General features: G+C 35.8%; 3 protein-coding genes across 4 annotated transcripts; 1 reads left to right on the top strand and 2 right to left on the bottom strand.

Annotated features, from left to right (window-relative positions):
• Nucleotides 1–1,076: 1,076 nt before the first annotated feature.
• LOC100185506 (zinc finger protein DZIP1L) lies at nt 1,077–11,540 on the bottom strand. The gene is made up of 20 exons (XM_002129579.4): nt 11,419–11,540; nt 10,791–10,945; nt 10,324–10,440; nt 9,592–9,786; nt 9,045–9,144; nt 8,565–8,665; nt 8,008–8,169; nt 7,138–7,287; nt 6,743–6,862; nt 6,023–6,097; nt 5,592–5,625; nt 5,254–5,384; nt 4,549–4,702; nt 4,293–4,344; nt 4,021–4,188; nt 3,713–3,843; nt 3,092–3,201; nt 2,850–2,916; nt 2,513–2,602; nt 1,077–1,942 (listed from the first exon to the last, which is right to left on the bottom strand). Exons 1-20 carry the CDS (start codon nt 11,462–11,464, stop codon nt 1,875–1,877), a joined length of 2,226 nt encoding a protein of 741 aa, XP_002129615.2. The 5' UTR covers nt 11,465–11,540; the 3' UTR covers nt 1,077–1,874.
• On the top strand, nt 11,534–17,960 carry LOC100177684 (glucokinase regulatory protein-like). The gene is made up of 16 exons (XM_018812446.2): nt 11,534–12,176; nt 12,416–12,553; nt 12,709–12,770; nt 12,833–12,899; nt 13,221–13,369; nt 13,841–13,881; nt 13,934–13,998; nt 14,265–14,428; nt 14,528–14,685; nt 14,911–14,987; nt 15,230–15,365; nt 15,689–15,783; nt 15,867–16,044; nt 16,464–16,538; nt 16,595–16,729; nt 17,155–17,960. The coding sequence occupies exons 1-13, from the start codon at nt 12,042–12,044 to the stop codon at nt 15,969–15,971; spliced, it is 1,392 nt and encodes a 463-aa protein (XP_018667991.2). The 5' UTR covers nt 11,534–12,041; the 3' UTR covers nt 15,972–16,044; nt 16,464–16,538; nt 16,595–16,729; nt 17,155–17,960.
• On the bottom strand, nt 17,343–23,837 carry LOC100175321 (serine/threonine-protein kinase ATG1). 2 transcript variants are annotated; one of them, XM_002129423.4, is made up of 8 exons: nt 23,602–23,837; nt 22,996–23,188; nt 22,264–22,441; nt 21,879–21,972; nt 21,361–21,496; nt 20,728–20,986; nt 20,189–20,284; nt 17,343–19,358 (listed from the first exon to the last, which is right to left on the bottom strand). In XM_002129423.4, exons 1-8 carry the CDS (start codon nt 23,704–23,706, stop codon nt 18,209–18,211), a joined length of 2,211 nt encoding a protein of 736 aa, XP_002129459.1. In that variant the 5' UTR covers nt 23,707–23,837; the 3' UTR covers nt 17,343–18,208. The 2 variants fall into 2 exon arrangements, with proteins under 2 accessions (XP_002129459.1, XP_018667980.1); XM_018812435.2 differs by lacking the exons at nt 22,996–23,188; nt 23,602–23,837 and adding an exon at nt 22,851–22,876 and having other exon boundaries at nt 22,264–22,443.
• Between the last annotated feature and the right edge of the window lies 1 nt (nt 23,838).

Consider the following 23,838-nt stretch of genomic DNA (forward strand, 5'->3'; position numbering starts at 1 on the left):
AATAAATGTTTTTGGTTTTTATCAAAATCAACAAAAATTGTGAAGTTGAAAACTAAATATAAGCACTTAACAGAAGCATGTTTTACAATGTAATTTCTACAATTAAAAAAAAGGATTTTTACTTATTTTTAAATTTTTGGCAGCATACATTATTTAACTTCAAACGTAATATTCACAAACAAATTAAATACAATTCGAAATGAGTTTGAATATTTCTGAGAAATTTTGGTCTACCAGCTGCAAAATTTTAATTTACAAACGCATTTTAAATGTTTTTGCAATATTGACAACAAAAGCATCATATACTAGTTCATGGTTGATAACACAAAATTGAAACAAATATTTCAGAGCAATTTTGTCTGCCAGCTGCGATGAGCTATAATTATCCGACTTTTCCGATTAATGTCAAAAACGTCGCTTAAATTTAAAATGAAAGTTTGTACGACATAAATTACAACTTATCTATTTTCCGCAAAAATTTCAAGTTAAAAAAACAAAAGTCGTGTGGGAACCAACGCGATTTTAAATTTAAGTTGCACGGTAAACACTAGGAATAACTGGTCTTACAAAGTACTTTGGCTCAAGTACAGAAGTGAATATATTTAAATTAAAAGCAATGAAACTGCCTAACCTCCACAACTAATTATTTCAAGCTGTACCTTGTATGAGTTACACCCATGTTTTGATCGTAATATTGTTCACGAACCAGACAAACACTTAAAAATATGAATTCCACTTTGCAATTAAAAAATAACTTAACGTTTTTACCTATGCACAATTTGCATATTTACAAAATTCCTATAAAAATACCATAAAATGAAATAAAACCGTTCAAAATTATGACAAAATAATCTCATTGTTTTATAAACAATAGATATTTGTTATTAAATAAATTTAAAATCCTTCAATAATTAAGTCTGTTTATGATATCATAGATAGTTTCATTCTGATAAAGATTGTGATGTCATAATCTGTTTAAAAACAAACAATCCAACAAACCATGATGTCACAACCACGATGTGTGACCTCATAATCAGTATTATCGTAAACAAACGTCAATCTCAAATCTAGAACACTTTAATTTCCACAAAAATATTTATTATAAAACGGTAATTTATTTTAACCGGTTGTTAACTAAATAGTAACTAATTATTAACGAGATATTTGAATATTATGAGATACTATATATAGTAGGGTGAGGGAAGATGGGACACCTTTAGCACATAATGACTAAATATGCTAATCGTATTTTAAACAATTAACAACGGTCTATTGGAGTCGTGAGGATACGGTTTTATAATTCTTTGAATTTTCTTTGTTTACTATCCAAGTGGGACGAGAAAATAAAATGAAAAAGTGTCCCATCTTTCCCCATCTCAATATATGAAATGTTACCACAGTTCACTTGTTTATGTAGCCAACACAAAATATTTGCATAAACCATTACGCTAGCACCGTAACTTAAAATATATGAAATTTGTAGCTCTTTACTATAACCTAGTAACGGAAAATTTTAACAAAAATTACAAATAACATTTTGCTGTTTACAAAAAATTTTAAAAAAGAATATTTTTTTAATAGAAAAAGTATTTTCTTTATATAAATCTTATGCAAAGTTTAGTATTTTATAACGAAGTACTTTATGGATGGATGTTGCAAAACAAACGTAATCACTACTAAACTGTGAAAGTAGAATATTTTCAAACGTTTTTACAGATTTTTTGAAATTTAAGAATATTAAAATTAAAACATTACAGAATAGGCTCAAAATTTGCAGGAAGAACTAAAATCAAATGTCTGCTTTTACTAATTTAAAAAAACACATCAGCTTTTACCAAATTGTTTAAAATTCACAGATTACCATAAACTTCTTATCAGGTCATTAATTCATCAAGGTCCAAATCTGATTCGTCAAAATCTGGGTCATGTGATGCTTTGTTGCCTAGCGACAAGGTGAAAGGTTATTATTGGTTACAACTAAGACCTTGGATGTGGGTTAGTACCCCAACAAAACCCAGGGTTATAACTGTTTGAAATGCAGTGGAGGCGGAGATAGTTAGACACACATTCCTATGAAACAAGATTAAGGTATAGCAAAAATTCCAGGTCCATTACCCCAACACCCAGGGTGCTACCATTTAGACCCCACTGAGGCAGTTTATAGACACTCAATAATATTGATTCTATTCTATAAGGGGGAGGTATTCAGTGAGGCACACCTGAGACCTGGAATGTAGGTCTATTACCCCAACACCCAGGGTGCTACCATCTAGACCCCACTGAGGCAGTTTATAGACACTCAATAATAGAGATTCTATTTTATAAGGGTGAGGTCTTCAGTGAGAAACTCCTGAGACCTGGGATGTAGGTCTATTACCCCAACACCCAGGGTGCTACCATCTAGACCCCACTGAGGCAGTTTATAGACACTTAATAATAGAGATTCTATATAAGGGTGAGGTCTTTAGTGAGGCACACCTATACAACATGGGTAAATCCCCTAAACACACACCTCCAGAACCCCAAACACTTGTTCCAAAGGTATTCGATGAATTAGAAGTGACGCTGTGTCGTGGTGCAGGTGTTTTCTTGGGTCGCGCAACTGTGATGTAACAATATGATTGTGATGTAATTAAACGTATTGTGACAATAATAGCATGTAATATAAATATGTGATATTAATGAATATGAAATAGAATGTAGTAAAAATAGAAAAAGAATCACTTTTTCCAAATGTAATGTTTTTACAAAAAAAAGAGAAAAACTGATGTCCATATAGAAATAATATACACATACTACATAAAAATCAAAATAGAAACAGTATATACATAAACATAGAAATAACATACCAGGTGTAGGTTTGGTTGGTTCGTCTTCAAGCGAGGAAACTTGGAAGGAATCGTCATCGTCGAAATCCTGTTTATATTATTTCTATGAGACATAAAATATTTTTTTGTATACTTTATCCATGTTTAAAAAAAGATCTTCTTTTTACCTAAAAACACAATGAAAAAAAATTTAAGAATTTTTTAAATATAACCCTCATTATTATTATACAATCTTTATGTTTATATAATGTTATTTCTATGACCTCGATCTTGGTTTGCGTCGGAGCAACATCCACAGCCCCCACAGGAGGGCGACCACGAGCGAATAATTGTTTCTGGATTGTTGAACCGAGACGTTGAACATTTGATTGTTCTGTCACAAACAAAAAGTTTGATTATTGAATTAATATTTGACAAAGAAGCTAAATAACTATTATACGAAAAAAATGCATTTTGCGAAACAAACTTTTTACAAAAAATTTAATAAATTTAAAAAAAAAATAAAAAAACATAATTTTCAATTATTGAATGGCACCTACCATATATATTTCAGTATATCTTAGTCATAAATGCATGTTTATAAATAGCTTTGGTGTATTAGTCAACGGTGATGTCTTTTTCAAGCACTAGTGAAGAATCCTCCGGTATATTACATAATAGGTGGGAAGTTTTAGAGGTTGGGGGTTTTTACTTGGACTTTGTTTTATAACTGAATAAGTTTATGTTACTTTGTGTAATGAATAATATTTTCGTGGGGCGAGGCAACTGGTGTATTTTGTGGTTCATGTTTTTTTGGTAAATAACACCAAAAGTGTCTTACCTAAGGCAGTTATGCGACAAAAATATCAAATACAATTACTTAAAAACAAAAATAATTTTCCAACCTTTATGATAATTATTCTCGTCGGTTGAAAGCAAATCTTCAACATCGTCCCAATCCCCCTCGTCTTTACGGCCACTAGGAGGTGCTATGGGGGTGATATCGCTTTCGTCATCTTCGCTGTCCCAAGGTGACCTGAAATATGTAAATTTCTAAATTTAAAAAATGATTTTTTTAACTAAATACTAATTTATAAAATTTACAAATTTTTAACAATTTTACCAATTTTTTTAAAATATGAAAATTTTAAAACGTTACAGCATACAGTTTAAAATCTGTATGCTGAATTCTCCTAAATTATAAACTACTCACGTAACAGGCTTTGTTTCTTCCTTCCTTCTTGGGGATCGAGTGGGGGCGACGGGGGTTGATTCTATATGTTCTCTATGGACAGGCTTTGCTCGTTTTAAACCACCGGAGGGGGTAAGGTCGGGTTGAGACGTCGATTTATGAATGACTTCTTTTTCCACCGGTTTCAATCTAAAGAAATATTTGATTAATTGAGAATGAAAGAGTAAAAACATTGGTGTTTGTCGATATTTTTTTCAGAGGTATTTAAAACAAATACAAAAAGTATTTCTTACTTTTTCCTGGGCAAAGTTGACGATTTGTGCGATTTCGGGAAGCTTTTGCGACCTACATAGAAATAATATAGAATCATGCATCATGAAGAATTATAATTTACATTTTTACATTGCATTCAAAAACTAGTTTGAAAATAATTTTGGGCTTTAAAATGATTTTACACTCTTTATAAAAAAATGATATCGGAAACAAAAAAACATGACATCACAAGCAACAAATATGAAAACACAAACAACAGTTATGACATCACAATACCTGGTGTTCTCTTCTGCACAGCTAATCCCAACTTTCTTCTCGCTTCTTCCCTTATTTGGTAGTACCCTGATATATCCTTAGCTTGCTGTTGGCGCTCGGTTTTCAAAACCATTAGTTTGTTGGTGAGTGTTTTACTTGTGAGGCCTGCTGCTGTCTGTGTGGGGATTGTTGTATTAATAAAAGTTAATAGTTTGTATTGTGTTGCCTGTATAGAATTAATTAATGTATTGTTTTCAATGTTAGCAGTATTTAATTTAACTATCCGTTTGTTTGTGAGTGTTTTACTTGTGAGCCCTGATGCTGTCTGTGGGTGGGGATATTATATTGGTATGAGTTAATGTATTTTATTGGTTTGAGTTTTAAATCTTCGGATATTGTATTGCAATATATTGTATGGATGTAGGGTTAATATATAAAAAAACCTTGCATAATTACAATGTAAAAATATTGTTATGTTGTAGTGTTTGTACGGGAATCAAATTCTATTTAAATAAGAGACTGACAATGCCATTTAGGAAATATATGTTTTATATTTGTACAATACAACTGGTTGGACTCGATTTTTTACTGTAATATATTTTGTTGCACCAGTTCCAGAGGTTCCTATGTCTGACAGAAAATTGTGTAAAACATGTTATGACATCACAATATTTTATGACATCACACTACTATGACATCACACCCTACTATGACATCACAACTCACAGGGTCTACACCACACTTAGCAACTCTTTCATCCAACAAGTTTATAAGCACGGGTCGTATTTGATCCGAAGCTTCTTTGATCCTCTCCTCCCTGTCCGGCATCTCTCCAACCATCTCCTCTTCTTCATCATCTGTATATAGAAGTGGTGAATTAAGAATTTATCAAAAAAAAACTATAAAAAAAATTGTAAAAATTGTAAATAAAAGAATTTTTTTCAAGAAAAGTTTAAATTTCAAAAACTTTAAAAAGCACAAAAATGATACAAAAATTTTAAAATCTTGAACAACAAACTTTAAATCACAAACAAAAAGTATTCTTAATCTTTCTTCACTCTCACCTTCTATGACATAGCTCACTTTTGGTTTCGGTTCCTAAAAATGTTTTGAATGAACAGAAATTATAAAAATATCGGAAATAGTTTTAACAACTGACTTCTGGCAATGACAGTCGTTATAACACGGTGTTTTGTTTCATACACCTTGTGCCAGCTTACAAGTTACCACAAATTTAACTTATTTATCATCGCGTGCGGGGAAACGACAGTCGTTATAACACGGTGTTCTGTTTCATACACCTAGTGCCTGCTTATGAGTTACCACGTATGTAACCTATTTATCTTTACGTAATGGGGCAACAACAACCTCACACTTAAGCAACTTTGTGTAGAAACCGTATCAAAACAGCTTGCTACCCATCAAGTTACAACACATATTTATCATGAATATGCACACAATATAAACTACTATAAATAACAAACACCACACAAACCTGCTTCCTTGCACTTAGCTTCTTGATTTGTTCTTGTAGTTTTGCAACTCTGTCGTCCGAACCACTTTTCTTTACCTGTTAAAACAATAAAATATTTGTAAAATTTTGTGCCACTCTATAGCAAATAAATAAGGTCCAACAGAATGACACAGGACCAGAGTGGGCCATCTACCTGATACCCATTTGGCCATTTCTATTGTATATGGGTGAGGTCCTACAGCATGGCGTGTCATAAGACCTGGCATGGAACCATGGGACTTGGGAGTTGGACCAGAGTTGGCCCATTACCCCAACATTGTTTATGCACATTCTATTCTATATGGGTGAGGTCCTATAGTGTGGCATGCCATGGGACCTGAGATTTAAGCCAGAGTTGGCCTATTACCCCAACATTGTATATGCACATTCTATTCTATATGGGTGAGGTCCTATAGTGTGGCATGCCATGGGACCTGAGATTTAAGCCAGAGTTGGCCTATTACCCCAACATTGTATATGCACATTCTATTCTATATGGGTGAGGTCCTATAGTGTGGCATGCCATGGGACCTGAGATTTAAGCCAGAGTTGGCCTATTACCCCAACATTGTATATGCACATTCTATTCTATATGGGTGAGGGCCTATAATGAGACACACTATGGATCGTGGGATTTAGACCACAGTTGGCTCATTACCCCATATTAATTAACAATTAATTAATTAATTAATTTAAACGAACTTGTTGTTTAAGAATTCTCATTTGTCGTTCCTGCTCTCTCTTTAGCTCCTCTTGGTGGCTGGAAAGTGACAACGATTGTTCTTTACGAAGTTTCTTCATCGCAGAGGACAAAGCTTCAATCTGGGACCAAACATGGAGGTGGGACCATTAGTGTGGTTGGCATACTGTACATTTTATTGTATTTGAAACAAATTTGTAAAAAAAGTTTTTTTCTAGGAAAACACGGATAAAAAATTAAAATACCAGCAAAATATTAAAAAAATAATCGAAAATATGCAAACAATAATCAAAAAATTACAACATGTCAAAATGTCAAAAAAATGACAAAATTACAAAAAAATGTCAAAAACAAATAAAAAAAAACAAAACTGACTTTTCCAACTCTTTCCACCCACCTGTCTTGTTTTATCCTGGTTAATTCCCTCCAATGTTTCCATTCTCTCCTCGTATTCTTTCATCCGAACCTTCTCACCTTCTACCTCATCCACAAGGTCACCAAGGTTGGATTGCCGGACATCCATGGTCGTTTGTAGGTTGTCGATTGTCTGGGGGGAAGAAAACGAGTGTGCAATATATTTATTATATTAGTCCTATGGCTCCTTCACTGTGGCAGGCAAGATTTAGGCCATAATTTGGCCAATAGAAGCCCGGACATCTATAGTCCTTTGGAGGTTGTCGTTTGTCTGGGGGGTTAGATAGTTTGTGGCGGTAAAGTGTTATTATTGGTGTAAAAAACTTTAAAAACGACAATTATAAAGCCAATAGAAGCCCGGACATCTATAGTCGTTTGTAGGTTGTCGTTTGTCTGGGGGGTTAGATAATGTGTTCGTTACATTTTTTCAGTTTATTAAACAGAAACCATTAGTTGGACTTGGTTTTTGTACAAAATAGTGTGTGGCAGTAAAGTGTTGTTATTGGTGTAAAAAACTTTAAAAACGACAATTATAAAGCACTGAGAATTACCCAACTGCTAACTCTTGACCCAATAACTAAATTTCAGCAAAACATCAAAAATGATGCCCCTGTCCCTTGGCCAGCAATAGGTTGTAGAACCCGGGTTGTTGGGATAATATATTACTATTCAATCGAACACAACCAATTTTTTGACCAGCCATACATACAAAGCCAACCTAGCTGCCCATCAGTCATGCATACATTAGTTTAACTAATCCTTCATATAACTGTTATGTCTGAACTTTGTTGGGTTTTGGGCGCGTCAACATTTTCGCGATAACAGTTCAGACATAACAATAACCACAACCAACCTTCCTATAACCTTCTTCCTTCTTCTTAAGTCCCTCAATATCTTGTATGAAAGTCTCCTTCATCTTGGTGAGTTCCTCTTTCCACTTTTGCTCTTCCTCTTCTTTCCAACGATCCATGTCCCTCCGCGATTGTTCGGCCCAGCGTGTCTTCTCTGTCTCCGCCTGTCAATCAAATATAACCACTGTCAATCAAATTTAACTGGGAATCAGAATTTTCATCTGCCAATCAAGTATATTGACTGTCAATCTAAGATATGAAGAGAACAAATGTCAAATATATTAACTTCAACAAAAATACAACAGAAAATAAAAGAATATCAACAAAAGTTAAATAAACTTAATAATAAATCATTAAAAACCAATAAGATCAACATAAAAATTACCTAGAAAATTTATTATTTTCACCATCAAAATTAATAAAAATTACCATCAAAATCTAAATTAGCCAATTCATACACGAGCTTACAATAACGCTTAGCCATAAAAACAGAAACCCACAGTAAAAAAACTATTTTTTTCTACCATGGGAAACGAAAGTTTTCAAAATAAACAATCACCTCTCTAAGCTTGCTGTCAAAATTCTCTCGTTCTTTTTGTAAATCTGCTTCCAGTTGTTTAAGGTTGTTCGATAACTTTGATTGTTCACGTTGGGAATGTTCTGGGAGGTTAATGCAATAAATTGTTGTTGTGGTTGTTGGTGTATATTGTTGGATTAGGTGTTTAATGAAAGTGCCCATCGTCTATGGTAGCTTTAAACACCTCATGCCCACATTCAAGCTGTTTAAGTATAAACAGACACAATCCGGTAGTGACTACATGACTACTAAGCCAGCATCTATTTTTAGTGATCATGAGTTTTTGACAGCTATCTTGCTGTAACAAAAGCATTCTCGTTGATATATTTATTTCATCATCTTTTTTCTAAGTGCACCAAGCGCTCATAGTTGATGATTAGAGTTTTTAGTCTTTTTCGGACCAATCATCCAAACACCATACACACAAAGAAACAACAGGCACACAATAAACAACAAACATACCAATAACATCGCCAATGTAACTAACAGAGCCCGGGTGTCTCCGTTGAATGTGACCTTGAAGGAAACTCGCATTCATGAAAGCTTTGTCGCAATGTGGGCACTAATAAGATAAAAATATATTAGAAATAAAACAATTGGGGAAAAAAAGGAAATATTAAACAATAAAGTAACAAAGTAAAATGTAATTCTGACTGTATAATTTGAAAGTGCAACTATTAACAATTGGCAGTTTTAAGTACATCCTAATCAAATACCATACTTCGAACAATGGATTAAAAAGTGTCGACACTGATAAAGAATATTTAAGCTTTTTAGGTTTATTATAACATTACATACAAATAGAATACATAGCCACAAATAACACTTATCTATATACAAGCTATAAACTCTCACAAAGATTAGTTCACCTTATAATACCTATCTCAATTATAACTATTATACAATTCTATACAAGTTGAAAACACATCCACAATTAAAAATAACCACATATATATATATATTATATGAGTTATAAATCCTTACAATAATTAGATTAAAATTTTCTCACCTTATAATAACTAGAAGCACCAGCCTCTATTACAAGTTGTTGTTGCTCAATCATTTTACGTCGCTTCTTGTTTTCTTGTTTTAACTTTGCTATTTCAGCATTGGCTGTTGCAAGTTGTTGTTCAACTCCAACTTTCTCAGCAGCTGTGTTTGATGCTTGGGTTTCCATGTCGTTCACAACAGATTGTAGATATTCCTGGAAGTAATATAAGATGGAATTCTGATTAGGTGTTAGGTGATGTACTTTTGTTTGGTGGTGTATTTGGACTTAAACCCTAAACTGGTGCTTTGTTTATGACTGATTGTAAATATTCCCGGTTTCAGTGGAGTAATTTATATTGCAAGTTATTATGGGTGTTGGGGAAGTAGGGAAACTCTGGCCTAAACTAAAATCCCTCTGCCTTGCCTGGCCATTAGACCAGCACAAAGATCAAGAGTGATCTACTCTGACCCATAGCTCAGGTCAACTGGTGGGATATGTTATAGGGGTAATGATAAATATAACACAGGTGATACTGGGGTAACCTTAGGAGCAAATTGAGGCCTAAATCTAAGGTGCCTTGCCATACCTCAGGTCTTACCAATGTGAAATAATTAAATAGGAGAATCCTGTGGGATAAAGTTGGTAACCTATAAAATATTAAAAACTTTGCAAACAGCTTATGTATTAAAACTAGAATAAAATATCATTGTTTTTTATCATTTTAAGTTTATCCCAGTGTAATACACAAACCTGTGAATGCAGTAGATACTCAATGGTATATTGGGCAAGTTTGAAAAGCTTCACGAACAAAGGATCCAAGTCAGACACAGCGTCAACATTGCAGAAGGTAACCGTTGATATGTTTTCCTGGAAATTAATGGTTTAAATTTTTTTAAATTTCTTTTAATATTCAAAGTTTTTATAATCTACATAAATACAAACAATATGGGTCTGAATGTCCCTTTAGTTTTTTTTTCATTTATCTTTACTTTTTAGAAACTTACATAAATGTAACTATCATCAAATGGCTAGGCAACAACGGTCATTATAACATGGGTGTTCTGTTTCATACACCTCGTGGCTATTTGAGTTATCCAGTGATTTGTAAGTAGTCATAAAACATATAATTATTGTTCAGAACAGATTTTTTAGAATTTTTTTCAATTTTAATATCACTGATAGAGTGATAGTTCCACTTCCCACAAACCCCTTCTCACTTGCAAAGTAACAAAATCGAGTTCCCTTGCAACTCGGTCAACGTCGATCGAACTTATCTTCCGCCAGTTGATGTCGCCAAAGCGCTTCCGGAAATGAAAAGCAGGAATTGGGTTTTGGAAGTTTTGTTCCTCCATCTCGTAACTATGGTCAATACCTTAAAGGGGGAGAAGGTTATTGGGATAAAGTAAAAGCATGTTTGGTGACGATAGTTAGGTGTTATGGAGGTTAGGAATTTTTTATTCTTTATGGGTGAGGTCCTTGTCAAGGACCTGGGATTTAGGCCAGATTTAGGGTTAGGGATTGGTAAGTAATGAAGGATTCTTCACTGGAATTCTTAAGTATTTTTCTGATTGTTAACAAAGGTCATAATAATTTAAACCACAAAGAGGTAAGAAATAACACAAAAACAAATATCTAACTACTAACATTTTGTCAGTTTTAAATAGATTGTTTTCCCTACGATGTTACGAGAATTATTAAATTTTGATTGTACGGAAATATTTTTTGTGAAATAAAAGTTCTTATGTTATATGAGATATTGTAAACGTGTTTTTGTAACATTCGCAAGTACAATATTACGTACACTGGAAAACAATAAACTAAAATAAATGTTCATATCAAGTTTACCTTGTGAATAACGAGACGGTGACGAATACATGGTTTGTCCCGCCATTTTGCGATTTTTTTATAAACCTAATTGTTAAAAAGCTCTTGTTATATATACACCACTAAAACATTATCCAAATTCTAAAGTAGTTCTGCAAATAAAGACAAAAAAAAACTTTAAAACGGTAACTACGTAAATCTAAATATTTTTCAAACATCCAATTCGGTGCTTCCCCTAAATTTTGATCCGTTTGAAAAGTTACGCTTGGTTGGTTTCTATTGTATCATATTTCTATTATCACAAATTAGAAGTTCAATTAAAATACAAAAATGAGAGTATTTAATTAAAAACACAACTTTTTAACGTAAAAAGTGGTAGTGCAGTAAATACTGTCTCTAAATTCCAAAATACGAGCATAAATTTTGATTCAAGAGAGCATTTTTTCTTTTTTTATATCACGCTTCAATGGTTGCTACGTCACAGAGTAGCGTTCGCGATGTTATCTTTATCAAATACCTCAATAAATATTTGTTTTTAGCAGATTTATTTAGCCGGTTAACAAATTCATGTTGCAAGTGATCAGCATAGTTGTGGAGGTGTAAATTGGCCTTTATTCGGCAATATAAGCATCAGTGACGTCACAATGGAAACGCCGTACACAGAAGCAGCGAACAAAATAACAGATGATATCGACGTTTGTGACGTAGCGGGGATATTCGAGAAATTGAAACAATGCGACTTCGAGATGTTCGAACCTAAAGGATATGGAGATGTGAAGGTAATGATCATCATAGCTCATTAGTTGGTGGCGTTACTAGAGTAGTCAAAATATAAAAGGGTGGGGAAAGATGGGACATCTTTTTACTCTATTTCCTCGTCCCATTTGATAGTATCAAAGAAGATTCAAAGAATTATAAAACCGTATCCTGACAACTTTATAGACCGTTGTTAATTGTTTAAAACACGATTAAAATATTTGTGGCACTTTATTTCGTCCAACAACAATATTTTTTCCAGACTTTGTTCCATGATGACGTGATTGAAGCGATATCGAAAGTCGCGAACATTGCTGCCGATATTATGACGTCACAGACACCGAACGCGATCGTTATCAGCGGTTGTGGAACTTCTGGTCGCGTCGCATTCTTAACAGCCGTATGTAAAGGGGGATTTTCCTGACAAGAGAATTGACGTCATATTTATACGTCATTTGTAATTGACGCTTGCTTTATAACGATAGAATTTTCGCCCACAATGGTATCAGCCAACAGTTTTGCCCTGCTTTTATATAAAAATCTAATTTTTTTTAGAGGTCTCTCAATAAAATTGTTCCTGGTGAAAAATTCCGATACACGATTGCTGGGGGAGATAAGTAAGTTAAAGATAGGTGTTACATCATAGTTCATATTGTAATGTAACAACAATATAACACAGGGCATTGTTCACGTCACAAGAAGCACCGGAAGATAATAGAAAAGCCGGAGTTAACGATTTGATAAAAGTAAGTTTCTTCTCTTTGCCAAATACCTACGATAAACAACGCTGGGTGTAAATATTTTATCGTCCTTATATACAGAGGCGAGCTACCCTGTAGTGTAAACGCCGTTTAATTTGTTTCTTGTATAAAAATTTGGATACCCAATTAGTGACCATTGGGTTGGAGCAATTGCTGTTCAATTTCTTGCCCAAGGACTGGTTTAGCAGAGGCGAGCGTCGAGTCAGTAACCTCTGGGCTAGGGGCAGACGCGCTAATCACTGAATCATGGCAAATTATATACTTATGCAAAATTACACAACCAACCAATTAAAAATTACGTCACAGAGCACCATTGATGACGTCAAGGTCCTATACATCGGCATCACATGTGGATTATCGGCGCCTTACGTGGCTGGACAGCTAGACTACTGTATGGATAATTTGGACAAATTCGTACCAGTGATTATAGGTTTTAACCCAGTATATCTTGCCAGGTATAAATGAATGTAACTTATTCATACTCGTGTGGCGGTGCAATGACAGTCGTTATAACACGGGCGTTCTGTTTCATACACCTCGTGCCTGCTTACGAATGCATAAATGTTAACTTATTTATCCTCGCGTGGCGGGGCAATTAAAGACAGTCATTATAACATGGGTGTTCTGTTTCACACGTATAGTACTATGGGGTAAAATGGATACCGGTTGGCGCATAACATATAGTAAGACGGGGGAAGATGGGACACCTTTGACACATAATAACTAAAAATCCTGATCATGTTTTAAACAATTAACAACGGTCTATGGGAGCCGTGAGGATACAGTTTTATAAAAAATCGTTAAATGCTTGTTTACTACCAAATTGGAAAAGAAAATAGATTGGAAAGGTGTCCCATCTTCCCCCACCCTACTAAACTATATTTCCTTATCGCGTTTCATCATTCATAAAATAAATTTACTCACAGAAAGAATCCGATTTACGATTGGGATAAAACCTTCTACGATGGTAAGTATGACGTCATATTAATAATAATAACGTCACCCCCTTTTTGTTCCAGTGGTGACGAGATTAGAAAGATTGACGTCACAGCGAAAAGGGTTCCTAATTAATCCAGTGTTAGGGGTAAGTACCTAAAACGGTAACTTTTGTTGGATTTAACAGCTATACCCTTTTAATCAAGTAGATTTTACTATAGTAGCGTGTTTAAACGACTGTCGTTTTGTTGCTAATCCCTTTTTTCGTAGTTTTGAATAATTTGATTTTCGCTATCGTATTTAAACAGAATAACAAACTAATTTCGGATTTATGTTACTTCACAACATCGCGTCCGTAGCGCTTTATACACTCCTTATATGATGTCATCGTCACTATTATTACGTCACAAACAGGGTGAGGCGATCACAGGCAGTTCTCGAATGAAAGGAGGTTCAATCACCATGGTGATATTACAAACTATTTTTACTCATGCGTTAAACGGTGTCTTGACGTCATCAGATATGACGTCACAACTTGAATGCAAAAACCTTTTGAAAAGTTACCAAAACACTTGCAGGCGAGTAGTGTTCTTTTAGTCTAGCTTAAATAAAATATATTCCATCAGTTCTAACGTTTTTACCCAATTATCACTCTTTGATAATAAATTACATTTCAGATTATTCTATGAGTCATCTACGACCACCGTGACCACTTTAATGACGTCAGCGACTCAGAGTTTAAAGTCAAACAGTAGCGTTTATTACGTCAGTTCCGGAGGAAGCGGTGTGCTTGGGATAGTTGATTCTACTGAGTGCATACCAACTTATGGGGCAAGTACGTCATAATAGGGTTGTGCAACGAAGTACGTCACGCGTGTGACGTAGTGGGCGAGATTTATCAGAAAACTTGGCACATTAAATACTACCCTGTCTCTAGCCCAGAGGTTATGGGTTCAAGGTTCGACGCTGCTACCATTATCGGCGTATATATGCCATATTTTAATATAAAACAGTTCAGAAGTAAAGTTGCATATTCCACCTCATTATTTTTGACTGACAGGTCTTGATGACGTCAGAGGCTTTATAGTTGGAGGTTACGGAGAGTTCAACAACGCAGAAGGCGATATTGGAAGCTTGGTGAGCAGCGCCGTCTAGCGGTTCGAAAATTAAAATAATTGAAGTTTTATATTTATATTGCGGTTGACAAAAAAACACAATACAAAAAAAACAAGAAAACGACAGAATAAAAAAAAACATCTTTTTTATATCGCACTAGAAATCAAACCTAACCAACTTATTGCTTAAAAGTACGGCTGCTATTTTTAAACTATTAAAACTTATCACATAAACAAGTTAAAACTGCTATTTTTTATATGCAGGGGAAGAATTATCAAATCGGGTGTGACGATTTAAGCAAGTTACTCAAGTTACGTGACCTGGAACACAACGACACGATACTCGTTGTAGCGAAAAGCTGGGACGATCCGGTTTTGAACGAAATTCAAGTTGAAAAAGGTAAAAAAAAGTTAAAATTATTGGCCGCCGTGACGCTGGTTAGCGCGCCTGCTTCCAGTCCAGAGGTTATGTATTCGCGACTCGCCGCTGCTACCATGTCCGGCGCCGAGGCATAGTGGTAACGCGCCTGTCTGGAACTCAGAGGGTTCAAGGCACGACGCTGCTACCATTGTGGGCGTAAGTGTCCTTGACCAAGACACTCAACATCAACTGCTCCAACCCAATGGTCACAAATGTCTTATCCAAACTATCAGCCATACATTTACTTAACCAATAATTACGGCCACCTAACGGTAATTGCTCTTATAATTTTGAATCCACAGACTTAGGAACGCAGTTGAAGCTTGTAGCGGCATCACAATCAAACGTTTATGTCGTCGTAATAGACACGGAACAAGGAAAACGCGAGAAAAATATGGTAAGCTTATGTTGTAGGCTTAAACTTAGTATTACACAAATGGTTAAATCATGTGTTTATGCATTTATTCTTTGTTATTATAGCCAGATTACGTCGCGAAATTGTTTGTAATTTCTATTGATTTAAACGAAGTGAAAAACTCGGTTAGCTCCGCATTGACGCCTAGCGGTATAGGAATTACTGAGTGAGAATTTGATCGAAATTTGCAGCAAGTGGATTTTCAATGCGGTGTCTACAGGAGCCCATGTTCTTATTGGAAAAGTAAGTATAGTTGGGTGGGGGAAGATGGGATACCTTTAGCACATAATATCCAAATATCCTGATCGTATTTTAAACAATTGACAACGGTATATAAAAGTCGTGAGAATGTGATTTTATAATTCTTTTCCTTTTCTTTGTTTGCAACCAAATGGGACGAGAAAATAGAAAGAAAAGGTGTCCCATCTTCCCCCAACGCACTATATATATATTAGGCGGAATAAAATGGTCTATGTAGGCTGGGGTAAGATGGTCTATTTTGGGGTAAGATGGTCCGCACGACTCTAAAATAACTAGTAAGCAGGCACGAGGTGTATGGAACAGAACACCCGTGTCATAACGACTGTTGTTGCTCTGCCATGCAAGGATAAATAAGTTACTTCTATTTATTCAGGCATTTACCTATACTTTTATTCATTCAGGTGTTCCGTAACTACATGGTCGATTTAAAAGTGAGCAATCAGAAACTATTCCATCGTTCAATCGGTATCATACAGGTTCATACGTCATAAAATTTTGTTACGTCATAAGTTATCACGGTATTTAATTCTAGAGGTTTTGCCCGAGTGTATCGGAACAGGAAGCTATGACGTATTTGTTGAAATCCATCCATGACGTAACTAACGTTGATGACGTCATGCATAGATCGATTAAGGATCATGTTTTACGAGCAACGCCGAAAGATAAGGTATTAACGACATATTGTTTAAGTGCTGCCGTGGCACAACAGATCGTCTCTAGCCAAGAGGATATGAGTCCGAGGCTGGACGCTGCTAACATTATGGGCGTGTGTGTTCTAGCTTTATGGCAAGTCCTTAATTGTCAGTTATACAAGAAACCAATTACTCACAAAGTTACATATGTGGTAACTCGTAAGCTGGCATGAGGTGTATGAAACAGAACACCCGTGTTATAACGACTATCGTTGCCCCGCCATGCGAAGATACAGCAAGTTTCATTCATTCATAATAGTTACATTTATTTCATAATTCATTCATAAACTCTGGCACAAATCTTAGTTCCCATAGCGTGTTACGCTGTAGTACTTCACCCAAACAGGCTAGAATGTTCAAAGACGTTATATAGTTACCTGATTATTCTATTATGACGTAGGTTGTTCCCACCGCTATCGTCATGGCAACAACGAAATGTGACGTCACACAAGCGCGTCAGCTTCTTTCCAAGTATCACGTGATTCGGGATGCTTTGTCATCGGTTGTGACGCCATAATGAAACAACAATGCAATAAACACCTACGCAATATTCCCTGCGCATAAAGATCTTATAAAATCACAAGTTTAACGAGAATTTTTTATTTCAAGACATTTAATTTGTGCCATGGACGGTTTATAACAGTAATGCTTTGTAAGCAATGCTATTTAATGTAGAGTTTCTCAAACAATGAAAAACAACTTCATTAGTAATTGGCAATCATATATGAATATTTTGCTCTGTATGATGATTGATGCTGTATTGCCAAATGGCTTTCCAAACACGTGTACCATGGGGTAATGGGGTGTTGTGAAACTATTATTACTTAATTATAATTTACGAAAAGTTTTGGTATATATTGTGTGAGATTGGAAAAATGGGTTGGTTGTGCTATGAGACTTATAAGTTTAAGAACCATTGTATTAATGCATGTCGTGTTTGACCCATAGCAGCAAATCATTGATATACACTACAATGTGATTCGAAAAAAGTTGCGTTTTTTGTAAATTGAGCAAAATTTTAGATTTAATTTTTAATTATAGCAATTATTTAGCAACTTATACAAAGCATGAGATAATTTTAAAGAAAAAGTTACTAAAAATGACATTTCATTGTTCGTTTACAGTTTTAGCTTAAAAAGAAACAAAGAAATATCACTAAAGTAGTTTTAAAATGGTTTCAAACACATTGTAGTGTAAACAAGAATTAAAAAAAGAAACTACTTTTTGAGAAAGAACACAAAAGGCTTTGTCATAGCACTGAAAAGAAAAAAATGCATAAATTTCATTAAAGAACCCAAAAACAGAAAATACAGAGCAATTTTTAAGATATAAGCGACTTTATCTGCAACATATTAAATATTTAGACCCCTCTTGGGATACATTTAGTGGTAACGCACTTAGTAGCAACAAAACTTGCAACACACACTGAATGGTAACACAGTTATAAGCAACAATTAGGGTCGGGCTGCTATATTAGGGATAGATATTGGGATGGGGCCTTGTTGGAAGGGGTAAGCAGGGTTATGAGGCATCACCCCGTTTCGTAGGGGGTAAGGGGAACCCCCTTGGTGTAGTAAACCAGGGGCAATGAAACCCTGGGGTAAATAGGGGTATTCCCCAGGCAGGTAGTAGGTAGGGAATAAGGGGTGCTGGGGTAAATAAGGAATAAAGTTACCCGATGCCCCAAGTTGGGGTTGCGGGGTTAATTTCTGTCGTTTAGCCGGCATTTCTTTAGCACTAGGTGTCGTGAGAGCACGCTTTGCGTTATTTCCACACTGATTGGCGCAAATAGCCGTCTTCCTTTGGGGAGTGATGAGGATTGGAAGATCTACATCCGGGGATGGAATCTGAGCCTTCTGTATCTTTCCCTTCCTCCTGTACTTCACTTTACTTCTCGTCTGAACACCAACATCCAAGATCACATTAGGGGAACTACCATCTGGCCTCTCGTCTACTTTAGTTGGGGAGTTAAGCTTGAGTCGAAGTTTGGCCGGTTTTCGGATTGTGCGCCCACTACGCCGAAGCCCGGTGTGCGTGGTCGGTTCAGGACTTATTAAAGATACTTTGGCAGCATTTTTTATTTGGTCTTTTAGCGATAATTTTGTCCGAGAAGGTTTTAGAGAATTTCTCCCTCTCGAACTTGATTGTTCATTGCTTGTTTCTTTATTATCTTCGCTTGTTTCTTTATTATCCGGTGCTTTGCTCTTTTCATCACCATGGTTAGGTTTATCGTACACAAGCCACCTTTTCTTCACAGCAAATTGGAAAGGGTCGTGACCCTTGACCTTTGACCTGCTACGCGTCACAATGGTTGATTGTTTATCACAATCAACGTCATTCACAGTGGTAACGGTATCCGGCGTTTTTTCGTTTTTCTTTATGACATCACAGGCAGAATTCTTATGTGTTCTAGGAGGTAACAAAGGTATTTCATTCCACGTGCGAAGAGTTTTCTTTCTGCGCAAACTTCTTCGTAAAGTACGAGTGTTTTGGCAACCAGGTGATTTCTCTTCTACTTTTTTATTCTCATCTTTCTTCTTCTTGTTTCCTTGTTTTGTTATTTTTTTTCCATTTTCTTTGTTTTTAGCTTCAGCATTTGGCAACCTGAAATATCAAAGTCTTTAAGATAAAGACAGTGTCTGGTTTTTATTCACAGCTTGTTTTAACAACTAACGTTTTGTGTTGATGCCCTTCTCTTTGTAGTTTTAATAATTTGATCTTAGCTATCAGTATCTAGGTAAAAACTTTATGTTGTTTTAGTCCCAATTTTACACTGATGATGAACCAAGTGAAACATCTGCATGCGTCTCTTACACAATCAGTGTAAAACGAGACTGGCAGTGTTGAACTGGCAGTGTTGAACTGGCAGTGTTTATAAAGCTGTACTTAAGTGTGGACTACCCAGCTCTCTTTACACTGATGATGAACCAAGTGAAACATCTGCATGCGTCTCTTACACAATCAGTGTAAAACGAGAGCTGAACTGGCAGTGTTTATAAAGTTGTACACAAGTGTGGACTACCCAGCTCTCTTTACACTGATGATGAACCAAGTGAAACATCTGCATGCGTCTCTTACACAATCAGTGTAAAACGAGAGCTGAACTGGCAGTGTTTATAAAGTTGTACACAAGTGTGGACTACCCAGCTCTCTTTACACTGATGATGAACCAAGTGAAACATCTGCATGCGTCTCTTACACAATCAGTGTAAAACGAGAGCTGAACTGGCAGTGTTTATAAAGCTGTACACAAGTGTGGACTACCCAGCTCTCTTTACACTGATGATGAACCAAGTGAAACATCTGCACGAGTCTCTTACTGTTACACTACATCTAAATAATATTTTTTTCTGTTCAGTAATAAGTATATAGCAACAGCAGGCCAATGTGTGTGGTTAATAATAAACCAGCAACACATAATCCCATATACTTACATAGGGTTAACTAATACATCTTGTAGCATGGTAAGTAACTCCTCAGCAGTTGGTCTCACATCACCACTTGCATCCACCATCATACAAACAACTTCCCTGTGTATAAACATACGATAATGGTTACATTACATACATAGGCAACAAACCTGGGGTGGCAGGATGGGCAGACTGCCCCGGAAATTTTATGCACTGTACTAATCAGTAATCAGTAAACATTAGGAGCTGATAAGTTAGATGTATTTTATACGAATGTAAAGAAAATTAAAATTTTGGTACAGGAATAAATATCAGAATACTAAATAATTAGCAACCTTGTAGGATCAAAGTTACATACGTGGTAACTCGTAAGCTGGCATGAGGTGTATGAAACAGAACACCCGTGTAATAATGAACTTCATTACCCAAGCCAAGTTAAATAGGTTACCGTTCAAAAGTTTTCTTGGGATTGAAACAGAACACTTGTGTTATAACGACTATAGTTTTCCCACCAAGTGAATACAAATAAATTACATTCATCCAAATATTCATCACTGTCCAACCTTAGTCTATCTTTATCTCCGTCCACGCAAGTAGAAGACAACATCTTTTTTTCCTTGTTCATTCCACGAACAAACCCAACAGGTTTCCGACGAGACGTTCCTTCCAATAAACGAGCGATGTTGAGCTTCGGGTCGTCGAGTAGCACCTCACCTAGTGGTAGAACCTCTGTGTCACGGCGTACGTAAGTTCCAAGGAGAACTTTCTTGGTGCTGGCGTCAATAAAGGTTATGCGATCCATTATCGACCAGAAGATGACACCTGTGTATAGGATGTGGGTGGGATTTATATGGGTGAGGTATTGCAATGCCATGTTTAGATGTATGTAATAATATACTCTATTAAATTAGGCCCTACATTTAATAAGCAGGTTGAACAGAAAACTATCCCTGTGGATGGGTGTGCTAATGATTCTAATCTATAGGCCTACAGGTTCCTACATTTAGTCCAAGTTGGCCAACCACCCCCCAAAAACAGTTAAAATCTGATTTTTTAGAGGGCTGTAATAAAATGGGCCACAATTTTAAGACATTATGTCTGCATATGCGGTTATGTAGCATTACATGAGTATACCAGGTTCAAAGCTGGCATTAAGTAGCACCACATACTAAATCACTGCCATATAAACCACTTACCCAATGCAAACACATCAGCCTTCGCCGTGTACCTTCCTTCAAATACCTCGGGTGCCATGAAGAAGTCAGATCCACAAGCACTTGAAAACCATTGATGGTTTACATTGGTGTCGCTGGTATCTTTGGTGGTGCAAACCTAGAGATCATAGGAATAAAATAACAAAAATCGAAAGATAGCTTAGTGTTTTAACTTGGTGTGTGTACCTGGTGCTTTTAAAACATATGAAGATATGTGCCTTTGAAGAAGAGTTTACAAGATATAATCACAATCCACAATGGTGTTAAAAAGGTGTATAAATATAAAGCTTTGCAACTTAAACTATAAATTAAACAAATGTTCCCCAATAACGTGATACAACCCATTAGTGAACACTGGGTTGAAGCAATGTCTTGCACAAGAACACCTATCAGTATCGAGCACTGAACACGGTATCTTTCGGTTATATTTATCACTACTAGTCTACTACAGTAGCATTAGCACTTCGAACTGTATTTTCAACATAGATATTGAAGCTTACCTTAGATAAACCAAAGTCAGCAATCTTTAACAACGGGATTGAATTGTCGTCTTTGGAAGTTTTTCTTACGAGGATATTCTCCGGTTTTAAATCTCTGTGGGAATAATATTCACAGTCAAGTTGCTGAAGCCATTGTAGTGTGTGGATAAGCAGACATGACTTTTGGTTGGTTTGGTCATTTACATCCTCATGGGTGGAAACTTAAGCGACTTATCCATGGTTGCCACTTCCATGCCCACAGTCGAGTTGCTGAAGCTATTATAGTGTGAGGATAAGCAGACACGACTTTGGAAACTGGAAACTTAAGTGATTACCCATTCCTAATATTCTAACCCTAACTCAGTATATTCATAAAATACCCTTACAACCCCACACCCATACATACCTATGAACCACATTACTACGATGTAGAAACGAGATGCCGTCAGCGAGTTGTATCATGAAGGATGAGTTTAATGAAGCGAGAGGAAGTCGTGATAGAAGATAATCGTTCATATCTCCACCATCGCAATACTCCATCACAAACCATAGGTTAGCACTTCTATGCTTGCTGTCACATTTGCCTGTGGGAAAAAAGTTGTTTTAATAAGTGTATGAAAGTAAGGTAACATGGGGTAATGGGAAAACTTCGACTAAATCCTGGGTTCCGTAGCGTACCTTGTTGTAGGACCCCATGGATGTAGAATGCAGAGGCGTGCTATGGGACCTGAGATTTATGTCGGGGTTGGCTAACCACCACAACACTTGAGGAGTTATTAGTGGCCACTGGGTTAAAGCAATGTCTACTAAGTGTCTTAAGGAAAAATACCCCTTACAGTAACAGTGTTGAACATAGAACCCAGTATCCTGCAGTGATGATGCAAGTGCCTAACCACTGAACCACGGCACCACATTTCAAGTATACCCACTATCCCAATGTAAATTAAGTTACATTAGCCTATGTTGCCTATACACTTGATAACACCGCAAAATTTGATTGACATTTCCACCAAAGAAAGATAATTATTTAGCCCAAGGACACTCTTCAGTACCAAGCATTAAACCTGGTATCCTTTGCTTACAGTGTAAGTTTCTAACTACTAACCCATGACCCGACGCCTGTGTTAATAAAACTCACCTTTGATTGACATTTCCACCAGCGAAAGATAATTATTGGAGTTTGTATCTCCGTGTTTGAGTGTCTTCATTCCACCTGGATGTTGCTGGACGCACTCCTCGAATCGGATGATGTTGGGATGATGCTGGAGGGAGGAAAGAGTCCAGAACTCCTGAAGAGCAAGTTCCACGTTTTCGGGAGCATTGCATCGAACCTGGGAGAATAATGAATGAATAATCAAAGCTTAATGTTACTTTAGCTACTGTTTATTTTTGTTCCTTTATATAAAAACATTAATTTTATTTCAATGCTCCATCTGTAATTAAGCAAGAATTCAGGAGGATCTTAAAACGTTGAATAATATAGCTTTAACAATAGCCAAAAATGTTGAAAATAACATTTTATATGTGAAGAATAAATAAACATTTTATTGCAGACTCCTAACAACAAAAGCAGAAAATGTAACAAAAAAAACTTTTGGTTAAAATTTTGGGGTAAGTTTTTGTTTAATAACATGAAATATAAAAATGTCAACAGAAATTTCTATTTTACCAACCACGTATTCTAACTTCATACTGTACTTTTTACATGAGATGTGAGCCAACAGTGAACACATTTATTACTTACTTGCTTAATTGCCAAAGCTTCTGATTTCTTTCCCTTCTTAGATGCTTTATAGACCGTTCCAAAGCTACCATTGCCAATTTTTCCAAGGATTTTGTATTTGTCCATTTTGTATGACCTGTCTAACTATTGTAACAGGGCCGTATCCGCCATTACTTGTTTTAAAAACAAGAAAATGAAAAAATGAGACTAATTTCGGCTCTTATATCATTCTGATTGCATATGTCTACTTAAATCTGC

The sequence above is a fragment of the Ciona intestinalis genome, chromosome 7 (assembly GCF_000224145.3).
Source record: "Ciona intestinalis chromosome 7, KH, whole genome shotgun sequence".
In the NCBI taxonomy this organism is placed as follows: domain Eukaryota; kingdom Metazoa; phylum Chordata; class Ascidiacea; order Phlebobranchia; family Cionidae; genus Ciona; species Ciona intestinalis.

What these genes read in the sequence shown, in the direction of transcription:
- LOC100185506 (XM_002129579.4), bottom strand. Translation starts at nt 11,464, where the DNA reads ATGGCGGGACAAACCATGTATTCGTCACCGTCTCGTTATTCACAAG. An exon ending in AGGAAGAAGGTTATAGGAAG is followed by an intron (nt 7,288 to 8,007) that starts GTTGGTTGTGGT and finishes TCTTCCCCCCAG; the next exon opens with ACAATCGACAACCTACAAAC. An exon ending in AGCTAAGTGCAAGGAAGCAG is followed by an intron (nt 5,626 to 6,022) that starts GTTTGTGTGGTG and finishes AAACATTTTTAG; the next exon opens with GAACCGAAACCAAAAGTGAG.
- LOC100175321 (XM_002129423.4), bottom strand. Translation starts at nt 23,706, where the DNA reads ATGGACAAATACAAAATCCTTGGAAAAATTGGCAATGGTAGCTTTGGA. An exon ending in AAGCTTTGGCAATTAAGCAA is followed by an intron (nt 23,189 to 23,601) that starts GTAAGTAATAAA and finishes TTATTCTCCCAG; the next exon opens with GTTCGATGCAATGCTCCCGA. An exon ending in GGCTGATGTGTTTGCATTGG is followed by an intron (nt 20,987 to 21,360) that starts GTAAGTGGTTTA and finishes TCCTATACACAG; the next exon opens with GTGTCATCTTCTGGTCGATA.
- LOC100177684 (XM_018812446.2), top strand. Translation starts at nt 12,042, where the DNA reads ATGGAAACGCCGTACACAGAAGCAGCGAACAAAATAACAGATGATATC. An exon ending in GAGTTAACGATTTGATAAAA is followed by an intron (nt 12,900 to 13,220) that starts GTAAGTTTCTTC and finishes ATTACGTCACAG; the next exon opens with AGCACCATTGATGACGTCAA. An exon ending in GGATAAAACCTTCTACGATG is followed by an intron (nt 13,882 to 13,933) that starts GTAAGTATGACG and finishes TTTTTGTTCCAG; the next exon opens with TGGTGACGAGATTAGAAAGA.